The sequence below is a fragment of the Budorcas taxicolor genome, chromosome 9 (assembly GCF_023091745.1).
Source record: "Budorcas taxicolor isolate Tak-1 chromosome 9, Takin1.1, whole genome shotgun sequence".
Classification (NCBI taxonomy): Eukaryota; Metazoa; Chordata; class Mammalia; order Artiodactyla; family Bovidae; genus Budorcas; species Budorcas taxicolor.
In genome coordinates, this window is record NC_068918.1 from 79,647,527 (window position 1) to 79,665,148 (window position 17,622).

The following is a 17,622-nucleotide window of genomic DNA, read 5'->3' on the forward strand; positions in this document are numbered from 1 at the left end:
GATCTTTTGTTGCAGCTCAGGACCCTCAGTGATGCTGTGGCCTCTTACCCATAACTAATTTTTTTTTTTTTGCTAGTTGAATTTGTTAACTTTCCCTCTAAAAGGAACAGAAAGAGCCAGAGTAGTACCTTTGAACCTGAATTTTAAAAGATCATTTGAAAGCTGCCTAACCTGTTGAAATTTACAGATGCTGGTAAGACCCTTACCTGATCTTGATCTTGGAATTGCTGGACTGTTAAAGTATTCACTGGTCATGGTTTTTAAATATTTAATATTTTGAATTATAATCATGTCTATCTTTTTCTTCCCCACCACCCCCTCTTTCTGTTAATAGTTGGACAAAGAGAATCTGAAGATGTGAGTGAAAGGGACTCAGACAAAGAGATGGCTGCTAACTCAGCGGTGGTTCAGGACATCACGAAGGAGGGAAAGGAGGAAATACCTGAGATGATGGAACCGATCCCTGCCTCGGAAAGCAGCGTGGATGAGCTGATGCAACCCCCTGAGCCCCAGGCTAATGACGTGGGATTTAAGAAGGTGTTCAAGTTTGTCGGCTTCAAATTCACCGTGAAAAAGGATAAGACCGAGAAGTCTGACAGCGTGCAGCTCCTCACCGTCAAGAAGGATGAAAGTGAAGGGGCAGGTGAGTCCGACGGGGCTGGCGACCACCCGGAGCCCAGCCGCGAGCCGGGGGATGCGACACCCAAAGACGGTGAGCTGAAACAGTCCACCGAGAAACCCGAAGAGGCGCCCCGACGTGAGCAGAGCTCCACGGAAATCTCCCTTCAGACCGAGTCTGGTCAAGCAGCTGAGGAAGGCAAAGATGAAGGAGAAGAGAAACAAGAGAAGGAACCCGCCAGACCTGCAGACTCCCCGACTAGTCCCGTGGCCAGCGAAACCGCCTCGCCCTTCAGAAAATTCTTCACTCAAGGCTGGGCCGGCTGGCGCAAAAAGACCAGCTTCAGGAAGCCCCGGGAGGAGGAGCTGGAGGCTTCCGAGAAGAAAAAGGAACAGGAGCCAGAAAAAGCCGAAGAAAATGAGAAGATGGAAGAGTCCTGCGAGCAGCCACCTGCCCAGGAGGCTCCCGAGAGCACCCAGGATGCCAGGCTGTCAGCCGAGTATGAAAAAGTGGAGCTGCCCCCTGAAGACCAAGTGCAGGCACCTCCTGAAGAGAAACCAGCCCCGTTAGCAACTGAAGTGTTTGATGAAAAGGTCGAGATTGTCGCCGAAGTCCACGTTAGCACTGTAGAGAAGGACCAGGAAGAGCCGAAAACCGAAGCGGAAGAAACAGTGGAGCTCTCGCCGCCCGAAAAGTCGAGCGAGACGAGCACCGACCTTCCAGAAGCCGAGTCGGCCGAGATGCTGAAGACGGAGGAAGATGCGGGCGCCCTGAGCCGGGAGCACTCCCAGGCAACCGAGCTCAGCGGGGAGGCAAAATCGCCGTCCACGCCCCCCGAGGGCACCGTGAGGGAGGCCGAAATGCTGTCCTCGCAGGAGAGAATTAGGGTGCAGGGAAGCCCTTTGAAGAAACTGTTCACGAGCACCGGCTTGAAAAAGCTCTCTGGAAAGAAACAGAAAGGGAAACGAGGCGGCGACGAGGAGTCCGGGGAGCAGCCCCCAGCCTCCGTGGATTCTCCCGACAGTCCAGACGAACCGAAGGGCGGCGAGAGCTCAGCCTCGTCTCCAGAAGAGCCCGAGGAGATTACCTGTCTGGAGAAAGAGGTGGCCGAGGCCCCGGGCCAGGAGGGGGAGGTGGAAGAAGGGACCACTTCCGACGGGGAGAAGAAGAGGGAAGGTGGTGTCACCCCCTGGGCGTCTTTCAAAAAGATGGTGACGCCCAAGAAACGCGTGCGAAGGCTCTCTGAAAGCGATAAGGAGGACGAGGCAGACAAAGTCAAAAGCGCCACCCTGTCCTCCACGGAGAGCGCGGCCTCTGAAGTGCAGGAAGAGGCCAAAGGGAACGGAGAGGAGCCTAAGCCCGAGGAGCCCAAACGCAAGGTCGACACCTCCGTGTCCTGGGAAGCCCTGATTTGCGTGGGGTCATCCAAGAAGAGAGCCAGAAAAGCATCCTCCTCCGATGATGAAGCAGGGCCGAAACCTCTCGGAGGGGACAGCCAGAGAGCAGAGGAGGCTGGGAAGGACAAGGAGCCGGGCCCGGAGGCGGCCGCTGCCGGTTCCCAGGACCACGAGCAACCGCCAGGAAGCTCCTCACCCGAGCCGGCCGGCAGCCCGTCCGAAGGGGAGGGCGTCTCCACCTGGGAGACCTTTAAAAGACTGGTCACCTCGAGAAAAAAATCGAAGTCAAAACTGGAAGAGAGAAGTGAAGACTCTGTAGCTGGGTCTGGCGCAGAACATGCAGCCTCAGAGGCTGAGCCTGGGAAAGAAGAGTCCTGGGTTTCCATCCGGAAGTTTATTCCCGGGCGAAGGAAGAAAAGGCCAGATGGGAAGCAGGAGCCAGCTGCCGTCGAAGAGGCGGGGCCAGCGGAGGCCAATGAGGACGATGCGGACATCCCAGCCGTGGTCCCTCTGTCTGAATACGACGCGGTGGAAAGAGAGAAAACCGAAGTCCAGCAAGCCCCCAAGAGCCAGGAGGGACCCGAGCAGAAGCAGGTGGATGTCGACGTGTCAGAGGAGCTCAGTAAGAGCCTGGTTCACACCGTGTCGGTGGCTGTCGTGGACGGGACAAGGGCCATTACCAACATCGAAGAAAGGGCGCCCTCCTGGATCTCGGCTTCGGTGATAGAACCGCTGGAACAAGCCGAAGGCGAAGCCACACCACCAAGCGAGGAGGTGCTTGAAAGAGAAGTCGTCGCAGAGGAAACCCCCATCGTTACCAAAGCACTGCCAGAGGTCCAGGAGGCCGGTGACGACACGATGGCCAGCGAGGTGGAATTAACCTCGGAAGCTGTGACAGCCGCCGAAACCACAGAGGCCTCTGGTGCGGAAGAAACCACCGACATGGTTTCCGCTGTCTCTCAGTTAACCGACTCTCCAGACACCACCGAGGAGGCGACACCAGTGCAAGAGGTGGAGGGCGGCGTGCCTGACGCAGAGGACCAGGCGAGAAGGACCCAAGAGGTGCTGCAGGCCGTTGCAGAAAAAGTTAGAGAAGAGTCACAGCTGCCAGATGACGCCATCCAGAAAGGACAAGCAAAAATCCTGGAGAAAGTGGAAGAGGCCGAGGAGGGTTCTCAGGCCCTAAATCTGAAGGAAATGATGGACGTAGCATCCAAAGTGCTTGTCCAAGGTACTGAAACTGAGACTTTGACACAGGAGAAGGTGGTTGGAGAGGCCACCGTGGAAAGCTTGGGAGAAGTTCCTCCAGGCACAGACAGTGCAGAGGCCGGGGAGCTGGCAAGCACTTGTCTGGCTGAAACCGGGACTGGGGTAGAACCAGAGACTGCCCCAGAGCAGGCTGTTGCTCCTGACTCAGCTGAAACCCTCACGGACAGTGAGACCAATGGAAGCACCCCAGTAGCAGATCTTGACACTTCAAATCTAAGCCAGCCAGACAAGATCATGGATGTCCGTGAAGATGGTGAGGTTCCAGCTAGCACTCAGTCCCAGGTCCCCGAAGGCGAGGTGCCTCCTGCACTGAAAGAGCTGCCTGCAGCATCTTCTGATTTTCAGTCGCAGGAGCAAAGGTCTTCAAAGATGGCAGAGGGTCTAGAACACACGGATGAAGAGGAGGGAACAGTGGAGACTGTAGCCATCCTTTCAAAGACTGAGGTCATTCAAGAGACTGGCCAGTGCTCTGACGAGGAAGCCAAAGAAGAACCATCCATGGAAGGACTTGCCGTGTCTGCCGACACAGAAATAACTGAGAAAAAGATAACTGAAGTTGTCCTTGAGGAGGATGTTACTAAGAAAGTTGAATTTCAAGAGAATGAAAATATAGAACTCCAGAGTCCTGCTAAGTTTCTTCCAACCCCAGCAGAGAGAGAGATGGCAGTTGAAGGGAAAAGGGAGACTGTGGAAGTGGAGGCAACTGAAGGGAATGAAGAGAAACGTGAGCACGAACCAGCTGTGGCCGTATGTGAAGAGCTCAGTAAGCAACTGGTTCAGACAGTGAACGTCACCATCATCGACGGGGAAAAGGAAGTCGTCAGTTTTGAAGGAAGTTCTCCCCTGCTGGCTTCCGAGGAAGAGGCATGCACGGGAATCTCAGTTCAAAGCTCTGAGGCAGCATTAACTCTGATAGCTGCAGCCGTGGAGGAGAAGGTCTTAGGAGAAGCTATCAAGATTGTAGAAACAACCGAGGCTTTGAAATCTGCAGAAGCTCATCTAGTACTGGAAGAAGAGTCCTCAGAAAAAGATGAAGAGTTTCCTGCCCAGCCTGGGGAAGAAGATGTGGCATCCATAGGGACTGAGTCTCAAGCAGAATCAATACCGACGATAGTATCTATTACGCCTGGAAAAGGCATCAGCGCTGACCTGGAAGGAGACGAAACCGTGTCACAGAAACGGGAGTTGGGTGGAGACGGCAAGCAGGCTGGTGGTCAGGAAGGCAGAGAGAGCAACGCAGGAGAGGAAGACGGCAAGGCGGAAAGTGAGATTTTGAAACTTGAGAAGGAGAGCTGCAGACTTGTACAGAGCGTGATTCAGACAGCCGTTGACCGTTTGGGGAGTACTGAAGAAATGGCCACCGATGTCCAGACCCAGGCTGAACTGGCAGAAGTCGACAGCCAGGAAGCTGGGCAGAAAACGGAGAAAGAAGAAAGTGAACCTCAGGCCTGCCCGGTGGACGAAACACAAGCCGTAGAAGCCAAAGATGAGTCCCCACTAAGCACTGGGGAACACGCGCATCTCAGCGTTTGCAAAGATGCGATTGAAGCTTCAAAGAAGGTGGCGGCCACTAGCATAGAAGGTTCCAGGGTAGAAGACCAGCGGCTTGAAGAGGTAGCTCTCCCTTCCCAGAAAAAGAGAGAAATCCCTGAAACAGAGTCTGTGCTGAAAGATGACGGCAATGCCGGGTTTGGAGAAAGAAAGAAGTCACCATTTGAATCCCGAGAAGATGAAAAAGGTGATGCTGCCGGTGACCCTGGAAACCAAACCTCAACCCCAGAGGATGCTGAGGCCTCGGGAGGCTCGACCAAAGAGTCCCTAGATACAAATGGACCCAAACTAAAAGAGAAGGGAGACAGCCAGGAGGAAAAAGTGCAGAGCGAGTCAGAAAAAGAGATGAAAATACAAACACAGGAGGAGACACAGAACCAAGAGAGAGATCTGGCGAAACCCAAGCCCACGGAATCCTAAAACATCACGTAAGTAACTTTTTTTTTTAAAATTTCCCCCTTCATCCCCCCACCCCCCATTCAGATGGAAGATTTGTTATGAGTTTAGATAATAAGGATTTTACGGCGAACCTACATCTGGGGAAATAACCATCAACCAGACTAGGAGACCCAGGTTAGTTTCCTTTTTCTCATTGACATACTCTTCAGTCTTACTGATGTCCTAAGAGTAGTGACTTCGTTTTACCCCCAGTATGACTGCTTTCTAAGAAAATAAAGAGGCCTGTGTGTGTGCACACAAGTGTGCATTTGTGTATGTGTTTGGCCCGAGGACATAAGAAATATGTTGTGCTCACTCAGCACCATACCAACCAGTTTGTTGCATTTTTAAAAAAATAACTAGAAGTCCAAAGTAGGTTTATACGCTGCTGCTTGAAATGTAATTTATAGCTCTCTGGGAAAAATATTGATTTCTTCCAGCATAGTGACAAGCACTTTAAAAACATTTCCAGTGCATATGAGAGCCTAACTACTGCTGTTTGGGTATGGGTTGGCCAAAAAGTTCGTTTGGGTTTTTCTGGAACATCTTATGGAAAAACCCGAATGAACTTTTTGGCCCACTCAGCAGCAAAGGACATTGTATCATGGACCCCCTCACCATGCTTCTTTCCTACGGAGTTCAGCCTGTGGTTTTCACCAGGGTTCCCACTGGCCGCATCTCACAACTCTTAGTGCTATTGCAGAAATGAGAGAGGAAAAGCAGATTTCATTTACTTTTGATTCTAACTTCCTTCCACAGTTACAATTGTGTACTTGCAAGACCAGAATGTGAAGACAAGTAGGGGAAGAAATGGAATGCTGCTGACGAGACCTTTGGAAACAGAAGAACAAACATGTCAACTGCTCATTTCCCGAGAATCCCTGACAATCCTGAGGCTTCATCGGGAGCTATAGCCAGATAACACTTCCTCTCGTCAAGACCACACTGACATTTTCCCTCGGTACCATATACTGTTTCTGATTCAAGGTCCTCAGTTCTTAGCCCGGAACTGGATTTGGCAATTCTTGGTTCTGCTTCTCAAACTGGAGTATCATTCTTTATGTATTTATATGTATGATTCAAGTAACCCTCCTTCTGTATCTATTGTATAGTTTTTTTTTTTCTTAACATCTAAGGAAATGTACAGCGTAGTGCAATTCCTTTTGTATCTATCCCTTATTATACGACGGGGCATGCGGCCACGGTGAAGTCTCGGGAAGCTTTCTGCTGCCTCAGTTACAGCCTTTGAAAACAGCTCTCTAGAAATAACATTCCTGATCAGAAGCTCCACCTCTTTTAAAATTCACTAAGGATTAGGTTCCATGTTCAGTATCACTCTGAAATAGGTCACTTTCCTATTATGCATAGTATGCTAAAAATAAAAGGTGTTTTTCTTTTTTTTTTATTTTTGCGGGGGTTTTGGGGGAGACATACAGAATGTCCCATTGTTACTGGGAAATTTTTCTTCCTAGCCCCTGGGTGGAGGTTGGAAGGAAGTTTTTTTCAGGAGCAGATTAAGTCGGAGTCTTTTCTCCTAATTGTTACGGTTGTTTGGACGGATGCGTGTACTTTCATTTTGAGGCAAAGTAGTGAAATGTTTTCATATTAGCAAGAAAAGAATTGACTGCTTTTGAGTCGACCTTACATGCTGGACCCCCATTCACACACAGCACGAAATAAGTCAGAGTCTTTACAAATGGTATTTTGATAGATGCTGGATTGTTATCTGTGCCATATTTGTGCCCACTCTTTTAAGAACAATGTAGCATTATGTTCGTTTGGATAAATTGTGATTTAACAACTGATTTCAATAAAACATTTGCTTCACTTAGATTTGCTGGATTTCTTAGATAATAGGAAGCCTGAGCCCTATGTTTACTGCATCCGAAAAGCAGAGAAGCTAGAACTTTCTATTGTCACTACAGGGTCACTGCTTTACGTCGGTTTAAGTTTCAGATTAGGAGAAGTCAAGTCAAGGGCAGAGAGGCCTCCGCTGAAATAAACCAGGAGCTTTTCAGATTGAAGGTACTGAAACAATGCTACCATCTGGTGGTGCTTCCTGAAAAAGTTAGTTTTCTTTGTTAATACGTGTTAATGACAAATGTCTCTAGAAAGACATTTTAAGTCTTAGCAGTAAGAATGCCTTTCCTAACAGGAATCTTGGAAAAAATTCTTTAAGTGTCAAAATGATTTCTAGTTCTTGCTAATATACAAAAGATTCTGTCAGACAATTGCTACACACACAGGACCATCCCCTATCTACTGGAGAGTTTCTACTTTTTCATGGGTAGAGAACCGGTCTGGTGTATACACTTCTTAAATTTTACGTAAACTCAGTACTCCAGTTTGAGAACTTAAATTTCAACTGCCGATTAAATTATTTTAAAGCATAACACTCAAGCAAAACTAGAATAGTCCTTTTTTTTTTTTTTTAGCCAAAAGACAGTTGGCTGTTAAAACTGGAAAGTAGTTTCTCATAAACCAACAAATCTGATTACCAAAAAAAAAAAAAAATTGGCCATATTAGAAATAACCCCTCATGCTAAGAGCATATGGCCTTGCAGTTGGAGAACATTTAATATCCTTTTAGGAGTTATTTGCACATTTAATAGCCACTTGTGCTTAATTACTAAACTTTAAAATCTCCAAATTGAAAAACACCCTCTGATCTGAAGATCTTTCTTTTGCCAGCTTGAGACTTAAAAAAAAAAAAAAACCTAAACACTGGTGTCAATTTCTGAAGATAACTGAAATTTGGAGATGACAGCAGTTTTTAAGGAGTTCATTTGACTTCTAATTATTGACTGACTTCCTTTCTATGGCAGGAAGAAGGTTTGTGCTGTTTTGAACAGATTAAAGATTTGTGTAGTTTATAATGATCATTTTGGGGGGTTTAAATTCCATCCTGCCACTCATCCTACTGGCATTTGGTCTTGGCCAGGTCATTCTAGCCATCACTGTTGGGTTTTCAGTGGCAGTTGCTTGGTGACTGTGGTCTTTTGATGTGCCCTGGGTTACTCCCGTTCAAGTTCTGTACCTGTGTCCGTTAAGCATCATTGTTTTATTAACAGGAGGAATGCTATTAACAGTAGCATGACATACAATTCTGTATTATAATTTTAAAGCTGCTGTTAAGTTGTGAAGTCCTTAAGCATCAAATGCAAACTGCAGAAGTTGGAGCAAGTGCCTAAACTTTGCTAATTTTTGCATTGCTACGGAGCCATGTACAATAGAAAGGAATGCAAGACTTGTACACTCTTGCCATTTCTTATACTTGAGGAATATAAAATGTTCCCCCTCAGGTTCTTTTGCTAATGGTACACCCGAGTTGCCTCTCTCTGCCACACAGATAACTTTGTTCCGATATTTTCCTTTGAGATATTGAAGGGCTGGAAATGTTAGCTTTCAGTGTAAGCTTCAAGCTTAGCAGTTTTCCTTTAATCTGAGACAATATTTGATTCTTACTTCTGTTTGTGGGGGGGATGCAGATTTTTCATTTATCTAAATAAAATACAACCTAATTAAATACCATGGATTTTCTTTCTGTAATTTCACCTTAATTCAATTTTGATTGTTCTTTACTGTCCTGAGATTCATCACGCATTTCACTTCTACTTTTAACTATACTTAATCATCCCTTGCGACACTGTCCACAGAGCTTCCTGGGACTGTACGAGTGCACAGAAATCTCTTCAGTGATTCTTAAGCTTTTCGGGTTAGGGACTCCTTTGATTAGACGCTCATTAAGCCTCTGGCTGACCTCCAACCCCACAAATGAGCACAGTTTTATGCGGTTTTTGGATAGCCACACTCTGAAATCCCAACCGGGAACCAGAACCAGAGTTAGAAAACCCTTATGTGACAATACGAAAGGAAAGGGGCACAGTGCAAGGATTCCCAGGAAGAGGTTGGCACCTGAATGTGACCAGTGTCACATGGAAGGAAGAAAAGGGAGTCACTCAGTGGTTGGTGTCTGACTTTACGACCCCGTGGACTGTAGCCTGCCAGTCTCCTCTGTCCATGGAATTCTCCAGGCAAGAATACCGGAGTGGGTTGCCATTTCCTCCTCCAGGGGATCTTCGATCGAACCTGGGTCTCCCGCACTGCAAGCAGACGCTTTACCCTCTGAGCCACCAGGAAGCCCCCTTGGCAATCCATATCCTATTGATGGTGTCACATGACTGCACTTCTAATGTGATTCTAGGGACGAATCTGCTGGGCAGCCTGGCACAATTTTTGTACAAATGCAAGTTCCTCCTTACCACCAAGTTCCTTACCATCTCCACCCCTATGGTATATCGCTGGAATTAGGTAAATGACTTGGCCCTCCTTTTATAAATGAGAAAATTGAGATATAGATCACCAGTCCTTATGTGATCACACAGATTGTAGCTAAGGTGACCAGGACTTAGAGATGGCATTGTAGTGAATATAATCATGACTGTTTTTTTTAAGTGCTGTCACAGCTTAGAAATCACCCCCCCCCCCACACACACACACTTTTTTGATGTTTAAATATTACAGGCATCTGTATAGTGCATGCCAAGTTGATTCAGTCAACTTGCAACCCCATGGACCGTAGCCCACCAGGATGGGATTCTCCAGGCAAGAATACTGGAGTGGGTTGCCATGCCCTCTTCCAGAGGATCTTCCCAACCCAGGGACTGAACCTGAGTCTCCTGCACTGCAGGCGGATTCTTTACCTGCTGAGCTTTACCAAGGAAGCCCCCATCTGTACAGTATCCAAAGCAATCTCGTGACTTTTTGCATATTTTCCTATTTCTTGTTGACATGAAAAATTTTAACACAAGAGAAGTATTACATCCAACCTTAAGAGAAACTTGCCTATAGATAGTATTCATATTTGGAAACCAGAGTTGGAATAATATTTCCTAAATGATGAAATTAGGACTCAATATGTTATTTTCCAACAACAGAATATGGTTTGCTAAGTCCTAGCACTAACTCACCTCTCTGCTTTTTCTTGTTTGTTCTAAAACTCCCAAATAACCTCGTATAATTAACAAGCACAAGGAGAATACATTAGGCTAACTTAAAAGCCACATTGTGTTAGATACTAATTATGCTTGTTAGCCTCAGAAGCTCTCGTAATTCCGGGAAAAGCAGATGGGGTTTTCTTTAGGACTTGAAACCTGGACACAGAGTTCCTTGTAAAGGCTTTATGGAAAGGGTACGGCTGCATTGGCCAGTGGACCATTTTAAAGAGTTGGATTTAAACTAAACTGTTACTTACTAGTTTTAACAGAGAAGAGATGCTCTCCTATGATTCCCAAGGCAGTGTTGGGAATCTACCCCACTCCCCTGTCGAGTTTTGGTTAGGGTCTTAGGGGTGTGGTTAATGGTTAGAGTGTTAATGAGTTGGGACCAAAGATACTTGTGATCCTGCAAGGCCCAGGACAACCCTTCTTAAAAAAGGAAGTTTCTACCTAAAATGCCAATGCTTCTAGAGAATTGCTACTCGAGAATTTTAGACCAGAGGTTAGGAGGAGACTAGCTAACATGTTACTATAGTAACAGCTATCATCACCACCACCATCATCATCACCAGCTAGCAAGAGATAATTATTTAGTCACTAAGTCGTGTCTGGCTCTTTGAACACATGGACTGCATCACATCAGGCTCCTCTGTCCGTGGGATTTCCCAGGCAAGAATACTGGAGTGGGTTGCTGTTAGGGGAGTATATTAAACTAATGACACTTTGGCTTGGAGAGGTATGGGGGAAATCAAGAGATGGTTAGGAAATGAATTTAACAGGACACAATACCTGGTTAACTGTTGGAATAGCGTGGTGTGAAGAATGAAGTTTCTGGGGAATTCTCTGGTGGTCCAGTGGTTAGGACTTGGCGCTTTCACTGCGGTGGCTGAGGTTCAATCCCTGATTGGGGAACTAATATCCTGCAAGTTGTGCAGCGTGACTAAGAACAAAAACAAACCAATCAAACAAAACCCACACAAAAACAAAAATCCTTCAATCCCTTCCCCAAATTAAATGACAAGCCTTGAAAAAAAGAATGAAGTTTCTGCATTGCCAACCTGGATGTCAAGTCAGAAACCGACATGGGTACATGAGCTTCCCTGGTGGCTGAGATGGTAAAGAATCTGCCTACAATACAGGAGACTGGGTTCGATCCCTGGGTCTGGAAGATTCCCTGGAGAAGGAAATGGCAACCCATTCCAGTATTCTTGCCTGGAAGAGCCCATGGATAGAGGAGCCTGGTGAGCTACAGTCCATGAGGTCTCAAAGAGTCAGACACAATTGAGCCACTGACACACACTGAAAAGGGTCGAGGTGGGCAATGATATTTGCTTGGAAAATGTTCAATTTGAGAGTCCTATGAGATTCCCAAGGGAAAATGCAGGATCAGTAGCTGGATATATGGGTTTTAGAAAAAGACAGACATCAACAGCTCTTCTGTCCTCTCTCTGCCCTGGAAGGAACAGAAGGGAGAAAATAACCCTACGACATTGCTTAGAAATCTCATGCACAGACTGGTGGCAAAGAAAGATGAGGCTTACCCTGTCTCAGCAGTTTCCTTGTTTCAGAATGTATGACTAGGTGCTTCGCAGGGTGCTTGATAAACTAGAGAGCAAAATGCACCATAGTACATTAACATCAGTAATTAAAAGTTTTAATAAAACCACCCACCAGAAGCAACCTGATGACAGTTGTAATTTGATAGATTCAGAATAATGACGTTGCTGTTTCTGAAATATTAATACCATAAACATCTTTTTCAGAAATGTTCTTTTCGTGCATCATCTGCGTTTCTTATCTTTCCTCTCCCTGTTGCCTTCTCAGTTTCTGCGGTCTGCTAGCCCCTCTCCCTAGGGTGGAGGTGGGGGAGGGGCTCTGGCTGAAAGGGGCCAAGCCCGCAAGGCCTCTCCCAGGGCTCCCTAAACCGCACATCTTCCCGGTGCCCAGTTCTTTCTGGCCGGCTACCTTCGGACTTTTGTCTGTTTCCGGGCATCGTCATCTAAATGGAAAGATAAAAGGATTATTTTGTCTTTTGCTAATCAAAAAAAAAAAAATCATAGAAATAAATTTAAATGGCTAACAGCAAGGAAGGATTTCCTAAGCAGAAAGATGGTAGCAGAAAGGACCCTGGACAGGGAGACCTGGACACTATAATGACCAGCCAGATCTTTGCCTCTCTTAGAGTAAGGAAGATTGTCTAGGTGGCCTCCTCAAAAACTAGATGGGGCATTTAATTACTTTGGCTGCCTTCTTTTCTGTGGTCAGAGATTAGAGGCATTCAGAACGAGAACAGAGAGCTTTAGAACAAATGTTGTGCAATTGCTAAGGTGCATCCGACTCTGCAACCCCATGACTGTAGTGTGCCTAGAATAAATCCTGTGCTGTGCTTAGGCACCCAGTCGTGTCCAGCTCTTTGCGACCCCATGGGCTGCAGCACGCCAGTCTTCCCTGTCCTTCACTATCTCCTGGAGTTTGCTCAAGCTCAGGTCCACTGAATGCCATCCATCCAGCGCATCCTCTGTCATCTCCTTCTCCTCCGGCGGGGTTCTCCAAATTTTGCTACTAGCATCATCACCATCATCCCCTTTTGGGAACCTGTTCAACGTGCACATTCTTGGGCCCCACTCTGAACTGACTGAATCAAATACTCTTTGTTGTTGCTGTTGTTCAGCCGCTAAGTCATGTTCGACTCTGCGGCCCCATGGACTGCAGCCAGGCTCCTCTGTCCTCCACTATCTCCCTGAGTTTGCTCAAATCCATGTCCATTGAGTAGGTGATGCTATCTAACCATCTCATCCTCTGCGGCTCCCTTCTCCTTTTGCCCTCCAGTCTTTCCCAGCATCAGTCTTTTCCCATGAGTTGGCTCTTCACTTCAGGTGGCCAAAGTATTGGAAAGCTTCAACATCAGATACTCTACAGTGTGTTTTATGAAGCCCTCCAGAAGATTCTGATGTGCTGAAGTTTTAGAACCACTGTGAAGAAGTGAAGTCGCTCAGTCGTGTCCGACTTTTTGCGACCCCATGGACTTAGCCCACGAGGCTCCTCCATCCATGGAATTTTCTAGGCAAGAGTACTGGAGTGGGTTGCCATTTCCTTCTCCAGGGGATCTTCCCGACCCAGGGATTGAACCTGGGTCTCCTGGGTCTGCGGGCAGACATCTTATCATCTGAGCCACCAGGAGAACCACTGTGGCAGAGGCAATAAATCAGATTTAAGTTCATCTCCTCAATAGCAGCATGAATAGGTTAACAGGTGAAAAAGTTTTCCCTTCCGGATACCCACCCCTTTCCTGACAACCCTCCCCCCAGTCACTTCTAGTCCACAAAAATGTTTGCACATTTGGGAAGGTAAGAGTTGAGCCACATGGGGGTTTGAATCCTGACTGGGCAACCTCAGAAAAGTTGGTTAACTTCTTTGGGCCTCAATTTCTTTAACTGGAAACACAGCATATGTGTCTGACAGGACGACTGGGAGGAGTTACTTTAAACCTGGAGCACCCGGACAACCAGTACAGGATCTTGCCTCTGCGTGCTCAGCTCTTCAGTTTGTAATGCCTTCTTCATGAGAAGCGATCTTGCCAATAATCAGGGAATTTAGGCAGGGAAGGTTTGACTATTTTCCACACTAGCACAAGTTTGAGTCAAAAATTCATAGCTACTTTTTATGTTTAAAACATTTTGTCTGAGAAGAATGAAACCATAGAACATCATTTGATCCTGGTCCATTTTTTAAAATACTATAGATTCTCAGTTTAATTTTTATTTTATTTAGAGAGCTAACAGTTTCATTTAGAGATGTAACAGCTCAGTGCTGTTCTTCCAATTGTGTTTTGGGAAAGCTAGTTCTAGAAGAGGCAGTTTCATCGATCAGTATCTTAAGCTCAATAATTTTTTTAAATTTGCTTAAAGATTTCTAGGCCTACATCTTGCTTACTTGCAAGTGACGTATAGCAATAACTTGTTCTGGACCAAAATGGAGGAATAAAGCAAAGATTGTCATAAAAAATGCAGTCAACCTGAAGAACAAGTTAAACTGCATGACAAGAAACTATACTCCCTGTTCTCATACTTGTATCTTAGAATTAATTCCTACTGGATTAGTAAGAGAGGGCTTCTCCTCCCCCATCACAATTCCCAGCCAAATTTCAGGAGGTACCACGTACATACCATCCTCTGCAACTATCCTTCTAAGTGCTTATATCTCTTTAAACACAGCAATTTGGTATTTTCCCTGAAATGTGAGGTCTGACATTTTGAAATTGAACCGTTCATTTTGGATGTCTCAGCCCTTCCCTTTCTGGCAAGGTAAAGTTAACAAACAAGAATAGTGACTGGTTTTGTGACTTTAACAAGGCTTGAGGTCCACCCTAGACTCCATCCTTCTGTTATTATCCAAGCTACCTTGTTAATTTATTTCTCAGCTTAATTAAAGGATAATTGATAAATACATTTTAATGGAATGCATCAAGGCCATATTTCCTATGGTAAAATAAAATCCTACAGTTCCTACAAATCTATTTTTTAGCAAATCTGCTGAATGAATCATTTATTGTTTTCCCCAAGAAAGGAAAAGTAATAGACCCAGTGGTGTTAATAAGGGCTAGAGTGTGGGGGAAGTGTCAGTTACTCAATCTTGTCTGACTCTTTGCAACCCTATGGACTGTAGCCCGCCAGGCAAAAATACTGGAGTGGATTGCCATTCCCTGCTCCAGGGGATCTTTCCAACCCAGGGATGGAACCCATGTCTCCTGTGGCTCCTGCACTGCCAATGAATTCTTTACCATCTTGAGCCACCACAGCAGCTCAAATTCATCCTGAAGCTTAGGTGTTCAGATTGTTCATATCTTCAACTGATATGGCCAAAGCTTATTTCAGCTGGTTCCATCAGACTTCCCCGGTGGTCCAGTGGTTACAAACCTGCCTGCTAGTGCAGCAAAATCCTGCTCCAGGAGGATTTCACAAGCTGCGGGACAACTCAGGCTGTGTGTTGCCACTACTGACCCTGCACACCCTAGAGCCTGTGCTCTGAAACAGGAGAAGCCACTGCAGTGAGAAGCCTGTGTACTGAAGCTGGAGAGGCGCCTCCCCCCGCCAAAATTAGAGAAGGCCTGCCGGCAGCAGTGAAGACCCGGTACAGCCAAAAATTAGATATATTTTTAAAAATTAAAAAAAAAAATTGGTACCATCCAAAACTCAGAATAAATTGTTAGTTTATAACCTCTTGGGATTAAATGGGAACAGAGCATCCCAAGGTAGGGTTGCCTTCTTTATCTGTACTTGGCTTTTGGTTTAGGGAGGGAATCGGCATTGTCCAGGTCTGCCACAAGGAAGAGGTGGCTGCAAGCTGCTAAGAGCACCTGAACTCCAGCAGGGGAACAGAGTGCCTGCCCTTTCCTCTTCATCAGGATGCGGGTGTTCACCCCTCTTTCTTCACCTATCAGATCCTTAGTGATTCCCATGACTTCCTGGTCTTCAAGACCCCCTTGTCTGCCAGAAGGGCTGGGAGGCACAGTGTGATTTTCCCTTTCAGATAGTCACTGAAGCCAACTTGGCACAAGACTCATTCAAATTGTGAGATGTAAATATATAGCCCTTTTCCAAGGGCTTCCCTGGTGGCTCAGATGGTTAAGAATCTGCTTCCTATTCAGAAGACCCAGGTTCCATCCTTGGGTTAGGAAGATCCCCTGGAGAAGGGAATGGCAACGCACTCCAGTATTCTTGCCTGGAGAATTCCACGGACAGAGGAGCCTCTCCTGTCCTCCATAGCCCTGCAATTCCATGGGCTACAGTCCATGGAGTTGCAAAGAGTCGGACACAATTAAGTGACTAACACATACACACACAGCCTTATTGAAGGTTTCACTTTCTGTGGTCAACCTTCATCCTAATATATTAAATGGAAAATTCTGGAAATAAACAATTTATATGTTTTAAATTGCAGCCATCCTTAGTGGTGTGATGAATTCCTGCACAGCCCACTCCGTCCCCCCCAGGTGTCAATCATCCCTTTGTCCAGCGTATTCTGCCATTAGTCACTTAGTAGCCATCTGGGTTATCAGATCGACTGTCAGAGTACAGCAGTGCTTGTGCTCAAGTAACCCTTATTTTACTAAAAATGGTCCCAAAGCGCAAGAGCAGTGATGCTAGTAATTTAGCTATTTTCTTATGGTTTAATTTACAAATTAAACTTAAGTATGGATGTATGGAAAAAACATAACTTCTATGGAGTTTGGTATTATCCATTCAGATTCTTGGAATGTATCCACTGAGGGTAAGTGGGGAGGGACTACTGTAGGTTTTTTTAAAAATATGGAATCAGTGGATATTAGTATTTAATAATCTAGGTTGATATAGCCTGTATTTGTGTCATCTTTAGGCAAACACTTTGACCTCTTTTTTCCTTTTAAAAAAAAAGTTGAATAAGTCAATATCCAGACTAACTTGTGGTCAAACTTTGACTCTTCATAGCTTCTCCTTACATTGTTTACCTGTTTGATTCCCACAATTTTATGATCCAGTGCCGTTACTGTCTTCATTTTACAAATAGAAAAGGTGCCCCCCAGGTTAGGGGAATTGGCCCAGAGTTCAGCAGGTTCGAGAGGAGATAGAGCAAGAAAGTGACTTGGGGCAAGGTTCTCTAATAGCCCTTCCTGCCTCTTTTTTTGGCAGACAAAGTAATACAGAGATAAAATCATATACCCATTTAATCAAATGTTTATTCAATGAAAGTATGTATAAAAACTTTACAAATCTTAGAACTCAAATATACATGAAGTAGGATGACGGGATATTCAGTTTTTAACATACACGTACAGCACAGTTATTAACTGTTCTTCCCTTTCCCCTTCGGTCCTTATTTCTGGCTCCTGTTTTATCCTGTGAGACCATTCTGTTATTGGCCTAAAGGAAGATTAATGGACAACTTTTACTGCTCACAGGCCAATGGAGGAAATTTCAGGTTTTCTTTTTTTAAGAAATGGGAGACTAAACATCAAAATTTTTTCCCAAACAGCAATTTTTTGTCCTGATTTTTCTCTGCCATTTTTGATGCTTCAATAAATGTTGCCAGTAAACTATCAGCATTAACATTTAAAGTCATTAAAGTTCGTACATTTGTTCACAGTTTTCCCTGTAAGATGCATATTCTTGTATCTTTCCCCCACCCCTGCATACTCACACTGATTTAAAAGCAGTTGACTGGTGCTAAAACCAAATTTACCACTGGCAACTGCTAGAATGGCATGTTATTTTCTATTCAGAAAGACAATCTATAGAATGGTACTTTCAAGTCTGATTTTTAAAACAACCAACAAATTTGTTGGAAACTGAAACACATATTTTGTTGTCATTCA

At 45.5% G+C, this 17,622-nt stretch overlaps 1 protein-coding gene across 2 annotated transcripts in view; it reads left to right on the forward strand.

Annotated features, from left to right (window-relative positions):
- The window catches only part of AKAP12 (A-kinase anchoring protein 12), a 108,791-nt gene extending 100,822 nt beyond the window's left edge, over positions 1-7,969 (forward strand). For both annotated transcript variants that reach the window (XM_052645746.1, XM_052645747.1), the window contains 2 exons: positions 335-5,264; positions 6,034-7,969. In XM_052645746.1, the coding sequence (XP_052501706.1) occupies positions 335-5,256 (4,922 nt within the window). In that variant the 3' untranslated portion in view covers positions 5,257-5,264; positions 6,034-7,969. The remainder of the gene's footprint in view (positions 1-334; positions 5,265-6,033) is intronic.
- The last annotated feature ends 9,653 nt before the right edge of the window (positions 7,970-17,622 follow it).